Source organism: Arachis ipaensis, chromosome B03 (assembly GCF_000816755.2).
Source record: "Arachis ipaensis cultivar K30076 chromosome B03, Araip1.1, whole genome shotgun sequence".
NCBI classification, from domain to species: Eukaryota; Viridiplantae; Streptophyta; class Magnoliopsida; order Fabales; family Fabaceae; genus Arachis; species Arachis ipaensis.
Genome location: NC_029787.2, coordinates 9542439 through 9552159, shown reverse-complemented (window position 1 = coordinate 9552159; position 9721 = coordinate 9542439). Strand labels below are relative to the sequence as shown.

The window sequence follows — 9721 nt, the reverse complement described above, 5'->3', positions numbered from 1 at the left end:
AAATTTAAATTCTTTTCAAAAAAAATTATAGTCAAAGAGTATTAAAATAATATAATTTTGAATGATATAAATTTATGTTTTTTTAGTAATTTGTGTCTAAACGTAATTTTGAACAAGTTTGTAAAATTAATTTTATACAAACTCTCGTTTGCAAACTCTAATCTAAACACACACTTAATTGTCTGATCCCCTTATAAAAAAATTCACTTTGATTGTGCATACTTGTTTCTTCTTAAACTTGAAATTTATATACAAGGATCCATTTAGACTATGCTTAATTCTTGTTAATTTACACCCGTAGACAACTTTTTATATATTTATGTTACCTTTATCATTAATTTATCAAAATAGAAAATTCAAAAGGACACTAATAATAGACATATAATCTAAAGACGATAATTAACTTATATTTCAAATTGTGTTATGTCAAAGTAAAGTAGTATTATAACATACTAAATCACTTCCAAATTTTATAGAATGTTACATGATTAATCTATATGGTGAAGTGTCTCAATCCAATGGTTGGATTGATAGAACTCATATAATATATTGTTACCTTTTTAAATTTATTGATTTTTGTTTGCAGAACTTTAAGCATTTGACTTACATGAATTTCTCCCATTGTGAATCCATCACTCATTTTCCTAATGTATCTGAAGCCCAAGGTTTAAGAAAATTGATAGTTTGATACTCAATGGATGCATAAACTTGGTTAGGTTTGATGAATCAGTTGGATTTCTCCCAAACCTTACAAATTTAAGAGCTTCAAAGTGTACTAAATTAAGAAAGTTTCTTTCAAGAATTTGTCTGCCTTCACTAGAATACCTTTCCTTTAACTGGTGTACAAGACTTGGACTCTTCCCAGACATAGTGGGAAAGATGGATAAGCTATTAAAGATTTGTTTGAAAGCTACTGCTATTGAAGAGCTTCCACATTCCTTTGTTGATCTTGTAGGACTTTGCTATTTAGATTTGACAAGTTGCGAGAAACTTGGTTATCTTCCAAGTAGCTTATTTAAGCTGCCAAATTTTGTCACATTAAAAGTTGGAGGATGCCCTCAACTTGTGGATCATTTTGCGGAGTGCCATTCAAGTTTAGAAACTCTGCATTTCAGCCATGCAAATTTATATGACCAAGATCTTCACGCAATTATGCTGAGTTTTCCAATCTTGGAAGTCTTAAATGTTTCATCAAACAACTTCGTGTCTATTCCAGCATGCGTTCAAGAATTGTCCTACTTGACAAGTTTGGATTTGAGTTACTGCCTAAATCTTCAAGAAATTCCAGAACTTCCCTCTAGTGTTAGGAAAGTGGATGTGAGACACTGCAGTTCCTTAAGTGCAAACACAACAAGTATGCTATGAAGAAGTTGAATAGATTATCTTCTGCTGAGGAACTTTCCATTATTGCTAGCTTCTCAGAAAGCCTCCAAACTGTGGTAGAAAAGTTGAAGAGGCTTATGGCTCCAAGAGAAGAAGACTAATGCTTCAGCTTAATGCAACGAGACAGAGATGAGGAGGATGAAACTGAGGATGAAGGAGAGGAAGGGGAGTCAGACATGGAAGCATAGAGGATGCTAAGGTAGTAAGGTTCCCCCATAGAAAACAGGCACATGGCCATGTTGCGATATAATGAGTTGACAAGGTCGGGTGATCCGAGAAGAGGACAAGACCCAGTGCCCAATATACTTCATCAGCAAAATACTCCAAGGGGCGGAGATAAGGTACATCAAGTTGGAAAAGCTGGCCTACGCGCTACTAGTCTCGTCCAAAAGGCTAAAGCAATACTTCTAAGGGCACATAATCATCCCGACCAAGCCATCCAACAAGTTCTCCAGAAACCCGACCTTGCAGGGAGAATGATGGCATGGGCGATAGAACTGTCCCAATACGAGCAATCAAAGCCCAGGCCATACCAGATTTCCTCTTTCTATGCTTGACCTGTTTAATTTTTTATTCATTAGATTATTAATTTGCATTTTCTAATGAAGAAAAATTGTCTTTCTTTTCATTTTCCTGTTCTATATACATATTAGGATAATCATTGCTGCTAGTTAGAATGCTTCTTTGGAAAAGACCTCGTCAACTTATCCTTACATTTGCATTTATGTGTTTTCTGGGTGGTTTAACTAACTTGGCCAGAACATACTTCAGAATTGTCAATTTGTTAGTAGCATTATATCATGACTAAGTGATGCTTTAACAAGTTCATTAAGCCGAACAAATACTTTTCATATGCTGACTAATAATCAAAATTTTCGATTTCAAGAAATATATTTTGAATTAAAAAATTAGTCTATACAAATCATTTGCATCTTCTATTTTTAAATTTGTTTTTATTGTACCTTTAATTAGTCTATACAAATCATTTGTATCTTTTATTTTTAAATTTTTTATAGGATAGACTTTTTCTTCTTATAACAAATGTTTGAATTTGTTCATCATATTTCTCTTCACAATTACATGAAGAGATATTCCTTGCAGTGTTAGTAAATCATAGTTAATAATTAGTTAAAAAATTGATTACATTTATTTTTTTTAAGTGAAAGAAGTATAATTTTAACAATATTAAAATACAATTATATATAAAGTATTATAAAATAATATAAAAAGTATAAAAAGCAAAAATAATTAAAGTATTTTTTGTAAATTCAATTTAAAATATATGTTTGTTTTGTACCTTTTCATCTAATATAATTATTTCTAAGCAAAGAGACTGTCACAGCCCAAAATGAGCCATGACTGGCGCTCAGGAAAATAGTTCCCCAACAAGCCTAACTGATTCGAATATAAGATAAATAAGAAGGTTACACATATTTTTTATAAATTTACAATTCTCTTTTGAATGAATAATTACATATTTTTAACAAAAATAAAATAAATAAATAAATATGGATGGATTCTGTCTGTGACATATGGAGCAGATGACGCCTAAGAACTCAACAAGGAATAAATACCCATTGTAGATCATTACTCTTGAATAGAAATACTCACATAATCAAATATTTATTACTGAAAAATATTTAAAAAAAAACGGAGTAAGTTTTGCAATCCAATGACTAGACAGTACATCTATAATTTACATGAGACCATATAAACATTATTATAAAAATAATTTTATTTAAAAAATAATAATTTATATGAATGAGTGAATTAATAAGGAGTTCTCATACACAAATCAAATTAAATAGTCCACACTTGGGCGGCTCCACTTCTAAGGGTAGCCCTTTCCTCTCATGTGTTCGTACGGAATAACAGATCCAACGTGTGGCTTACACGTTAGGCTAGCAACGCCTCTGCTAGCTGAGGTCTGAGTCATATGCATCTAGGTTAACGTCATAACCGTCGTTAACTACGGTTTTCTAATACGAGCCTCCCAAACCAATTCATACATATAATTTCAAATATAATAATTCTTCGGTCTTTCAAACACGAGGTATCAAATCAAATCAAATAATACATTCTCATCCAAATCATATTAAATTATATTTTCTCAATCTTAAGGCATTTTAAATATATTTCACAATTTCAAAATAAGTGAATACCAACAAATACTTCAATGTTTCAAAAATACATATTCAAGTAAAATCAAATGTTTTAAAATAATATAAAACTTCTTCAAACATACATATAGTCTCATAAAAACATATAGTCTCATGTGCATATTAAAATGAGTTTAACAAGGATAAATATTTAGTTCTAATAAATCGATCATTCAAATTAATTTTAAATCTTTTGATAAAAATCTTTGTAAGTATAATTATAAATTCAGGCACTGTATATCAAAATAATTATAACAAAGCCAAATGTAAAGCCTAATCACAACATGGTACTAAGGGACCGAAGAGGAACTCGGGTGCCAAATTAAAAGGGTACGAAAGAGCGCAGAACTTGAACTGGGACAGTGCAGCAACTTCAATTCTTACGATAGCAACAATGGCCACAACACCAGCCAAATATAGTAGATTCAAATCGAATAAAAGACAAATACAAATATAGTTCTAAAAATCTAAAACAGAATAGAGGCAAAAATGAATCAGAATAAGAGCAAGACAGAGAAACGAAATGATGGCAAAAATAAGGTGAAAATGGAATAGATAAAGGGAAGAAGCTAGACCAGAACAGTGGCAAGACAATGTTGTCGGCAAGTTTGGAAGTTGTAGCATGTTTTCCAGCAACAGTAAGAGCTACACTGGTGAAGCAAAACAGTGGTGGCATTAGATCCTCTCCTCCGGCAGTGGCATTAGTAACTCCGACGAAAACAGGGAGGCCAGGGGTCAGCCATGGTGGAGCAAGTTAGGGGATGAAGTAGCTACAGGTGCACTAACGGTGAGCTCCAACGACGGCAACGGCAGAAACCTTCATCGTCACCTCCTCTCACAACTGCCACCCTCCTTCCCTCTATCTTGTAGTTCTCTCACCCTCTCTTCGTTCTTTGCGCTTTCCGCTGCAACGACAAGGTCTCCCTCCAACGACGATTTCTTCGGCAGCGACGACGCCGCGCCTCCTCCCTTTTCTCGTCGCATCTTCTCTCTCAATGTCTCTCTTTCTGGTTCGTTTTTCATCCCTCCCTCTCCCTTTCGGGTTTGTGCTTGCCATTACCTCTTCTCTGATTTGAACCTCTCTCGCTCTCTCTCGATGTCAACAACGACCGTGGCTCCAGCCTTGTTGGCCCTCTTTCTTTTTTTTCCTTCCTTTCTTCTCTTCCTTCTTTCTCTCATTCACTCTCTTTATTTCTCTTCTCTGATTTGGGGGGAGAATGTTGGTAATTTAAGAAGTTAGGGTTTGGTTTGGGAAAAAGAGGAATAAGGGTATTGTAGGGATTTTACAGAGACTCTTCTTCATTTGTGGGTGTTAATGTTCTCCATAAACGAACCACGCGAACTTTGATAAACCAATTGTCTGGTTGTTTGGTGATATTGTCCAAATAATGATGCTCCATTGAGTAAGTTTGATGTTATGTAGTGCGAAAATAATTTTTTTGTACTAAATTTGATGTTATTTGAAAAAATAGTGATAAGAGACCTATATAAGTAGTTCAAATAGTATGAAATTTGAACATTTGTAACATAAATTTAGTATGATTAATAGATTATTATAACATTTGTAATATAGATATTTATTACCTTTAATGAGTTATTTATAACAATTAATAAATTAATTATTGGGGTTAAAATTTATTGTGTTATTTATAACGGTAAAATATAATAAATATAGGGATATGAATTTTTGTAGGTTACAAATTTGGTTAATATATTTCTATTACTTATATATTTTTTTGTACATATTTTATTTTTTTGCTGATTTGAAAATAATAGTTAATTTGACAAAAATTGAGTGATTGATTCTAAAATTTTGCCAAGTAAGCGATGTTGCTAACATGGCATTAATAGGAGGAGAAAGATATCTTAAAAGTAATGTAAGTAAACTTATCAATCTACTTTTATATATTAAGAATACATTCATTTAAAGTTTTAATCCCATTTGTGGAGTGAATAACTTGATATTAGGGTAAAAAACAAAAATAACCCATGGGGGAGAAAGAAATTACGTGAATCAGCCAAAAACAAAATCTGATTCACGAATCAACCAATGCATAAATATATGTAGTTCGAATCAAACCGTTTCGAACTTGGATTGAATGTAATTCGAATTGAGCTACTTCGAATTACATGCAAAGCTGAAACATACATAATTCAAATTGAGTCAATTCGAATTACTATGAAACCTGAACTAAGCATAATTCGAATTGAGCTGGTTTGAATTACTCCTATGTAATTCGAATAATATTGATTCGAATTACATATTGTACAATTAGATACTAAAAAAAATACTATATAATATAAAAAATATATACTAAAAGAAGTATAAAATAAGATTATAGGAAATTAATTTTAGTATAAAATTATTAAATATAAATTAATTTTAACTCCTATTAGTACATTGAATTAAAAATAACATATAAAAATGTATTTGTATTTATTAAATTTTAATAACATATAAAAATTTAATAACTTTTTAAATATTCTTTTTATAATAGGAGTACATTTTTATATACTTTGAATACTTTATATAAAAATGTACTTATATTTATCATACAAAAATAAAGTATTGTGCCAATATAATAACATTATAACATTTTAAATCAATTTTTTTTCTAGAATTTTAGATTAAAAGCAGTACATGAAAAAGCATTATTGGTATTTTAAAGCCAACTTAATTAAAAAAGATAGAACCATATTTTTTTAGGATTTTATGTACATAATTAGGCTAATTTTTTTAATATTGATCAAAGATATGTGTTACACTATATTATTTGGTTTCAGATAAGTTTTACTCTACTATATATATATATTACTTTTCAGAAGACACAAATCTAAAAAAATTTATAAATTAATTTAAAAGAAAATATCATTAATGTTTTATAAAAAAAAAATATAGTAGAGTAAAACTTACCTGAAACCTAATAACATAGTGTAACACACATCTTTGATCAATATTAAAAAAAATTAGTCTAATTATGTACATAAAATCCTAAAAAATTCGGTTCTATCTTTTTTAATTAAGTTAGTTTTAAAATACCAATAATATTTTTTTCATGTGCTGCTTTTAATCTAAAATGCTAGAAAAAAATTGATTTAAAATGTTATAATGTTATTATATTGACACAATACTTTATTTTTGTATGATAAATACAAGTACATTTTTATATAAAGTATTCAAAGTATATAAAAATGTACTCCTACTATAAAAAGAATATTTAAAAAGTCATTAAATTTTTATATATTATTAAAATTTAATAAATACAAGTATATTTTTATATGTTATTTTTAATTCAATGTACATCATTCGAATTACATAGGAGTAATTCGAACCAGCTCAATTCGAATTATGCTTTATAGTAATTCGAATTGACTCAATTCGAATTATGTATGTTTCAGCTTTGCATGTAATTCGAAGTAGCTCAATTCGAATTACATTCAATCCAAGTTCGAAACGGTTTGATTCGAACTACATATATTTGTGCATTGGTTGATTCGTGAATCAGATTTTGTTTTGGCTGATTCAGGTAATTTTTTTCTCCCCATGACTTATTTTTGTTTTTTACCCTTATATTATATCAAGGGACCACTTATTATTTTCACTAAATTTATATTTACTATTATTAGCATAACTGGACTATCTTCTAATTTACTCATTATAATTTTATCAATTTAAAAATTATCTACATAATATTAAAAATTAATATAAAAAAAATCATCATAACCACAAAAATAACATATTCTTTTTTATCCTTAAAGAACTAATTCATACTTTCTCCACCATAAAATCCTACAAACAAAGCCTTAGTTTCGTAGAATTTTTTTGAGTGAAAAAAATATCTTCTAAACTTTAAAGGATCAGGTAACAAAACAAATTAATAAAAAATAGAGAAATTGATTTATAACAAGTTTATTTTAAATACAATCTAAGTCATTCATTTAGAATATTTTTGCATGGTCTTTTAGGGACCATATTATTCTTTCTCCACCCAATCTAAGACATTCTCTTGTTTCATTCAATTTGTCTTATTATTCTTTTTTTTTAAGATTCTTTTCAGTTTTTTGACCACACATCATTGGATATTTGGATAAATTTTTTTTGTGTATTATTTTAAAAAATTTTCACCTTTTATTATGTTCTGCTTTTAAATATCTTTGTATTTTATTTTTCAATAATTAATAAAATATAACCTACTATATTGAAAAAAAAAATTGCATCTTCAATCCCATTCTGATAACTTTGGTTAAAAGTAATAAATTTTATTCTGTTGCCTAGCAATACTAAACTAATATCGGTAAATGGTCAAATTTGTCCTTGAAAAATTATTCGTTCTTCAAATTAAATCTCAAAAGATTTATTGTAATCGAATTCGTTATTCAAAGATTTTAAATTAATCGCGTTAGTCATTTTATCATTTTTTTATTGACAACACCAAAATTTATTAATGTGACACGTTAAGTGATACTACAACACACACATAGGAATTTTAATTGACTATTAGCATAATAAATTTATGAAATTAGATCTAATTAAAATTTAATTGAGGAGAAAACTTAAACCATTGAAATTTTTAATTTAGGATTAATTTGATTTAATTTCATAAATTTATCATTAACTACCTTATAATATTATTTAACATATCACATCAATAAATTTTGATTAAGAGTGACAGAATTGTTTTGTCTACTAAAATAACTAAATTAAAATATTTAAAAAATAAATTTAATTAAAAAAAATTTAAAGAGTAATTTAAAAAATGAATAATTTTTTAAAACTAATTTCACTATTTACTCAAAACTAATAAAGATCAACGTTTATACTTGTGCTTCATGAACTGTTGTTAAATTAGAATTAGTGAAGTCAATTACTCTCATTCAACGTTCTGCTTGTAAATGCATTTACAGGGATGGCAAATCCAGCTTCAACTTCTGAGACCATTGCTACTAACTACGATGTATTTCTGAGTTTCAGGGGTGAAGACACGCGTCATGGATTCACAGGTCATCTCTATGATGCTCTCTGCCGCAACGGAATCAACACCTTCATCGATGATGAGAATCTCAGAACAGGAGAAACAATTCGACCTCAACTCCTTCATTCCATTGAAGCCTCAAAGATCTCCATTATTGTTTTCTCAACAAACTATGCAGCTTCAACATGGTGCCTTGATGAACTCGTCCAGATCCTTCGGTGTCACAGGGAAAGGAACCAACTTGTGTTTCCGGTCTTCTACAAAGTAGAGCCCTCAGATGTACGGCATCGGAGGAACACTTACAAGGAAGCCATGGATGCTCATGAAATCAGGTTTGGTTGTCATTCTCAGAAGGTGAAAGAATGGAAGGAAGCTTTAGCTGAAACATCCAACAGGAAAGGCTTTCATTTGAAACAAGGGTAAGTAATAAATACCTTCTCCTCCCTATTGTTTGTGTCTAAATCACATTTTTAATTCTCTTATAATTGTGAGGATGTGTGGTATGCTTCACTATTAATATAACTATACCATTATTAACTATTACAAATTGATATCCTTAATTTTCATTAATTGGTACTTCTATATTGATTTGAATCCATGTCTTGTGTAGTAGTATGTACATGGTCATATAAGTGAAGATTGACTTATTAATTATTTTAATGTCAACTAAATAAATCCTTTATTAGAATTGACTTATAAAGATTATCATTAAAATGTTGCATGATCATTCAATGACCAATCTCAATATTCGAAAACTGTTTGAACATCTACAGGTATGAATTCAAGTTTATTCAAGAAATTGTAGGCAAGGCATTGACTCATATACCTCCAAGACAATTACTTATTGAGGATCATATGGTTGGATTGCAAACTCGAGTTGTAGAAGTGAAGTCACATCTATATTCTTGGCACAGGAGATTATCCAGTAGCGAATCACCCAAAACAAAGTTCTATAATAACAATACCATGTTGGGGATTGTTGGAATTGGTGGGAGTGGAAAGACGACGCTTGCCAAAGCCTTGTATAACTCCATCTGCGACCAGTTTGAATGTGCTTGTTTTCTTTTCAATATTAGAAAAATTTCAGATCAAGAAGAGGGCCTAGTACTTCTACAGAAAATGCTCCTCTCAGAATTGCTTGGGGAGGAGAAAATCAAGGTCCGCAGTGTTGAGAAAGGAATCACTATGATCAAAGAGACAAAGAGA

General features: G+C 29.9%; 2 protein-coding genes across 4 annotated transcripts in view; both read left to right on the top strand.

Moving 5' to 3' along the window:
• Positions 1–9721, top strand: part of LOC107632222 (TMV resistance protein N-like) — a 100832-nt gene that overhangs the window by 87148 nt on the left and 3963 nt on the right. The gene's annotated exons all lie outside the window — the stretch shown is intronic.
• The window catches only part of LOC110269935 (TMV resistance protein N-like), a 2949-nt gene continuing 1616 nt past the window's right edge, over positions 8389–9721 (top strand). For both annotated transcript variants that reach the window (XR_002358793.1, XM_021118085.1), the window contains exons 1-2: positions 8389–8934; positions 9289–9721. Coding sequence is in view for 1 of the 2 variants with exons in the window: in XM_021118085.1 (XP_020973744.1) it covers positions 8450–8934; positions 9289–9721 (918 nt within the window). In the remaining variant the exon portion in view is untranslated. The remainder of the gene's footprint in view (positions 8935–9288) is intronic.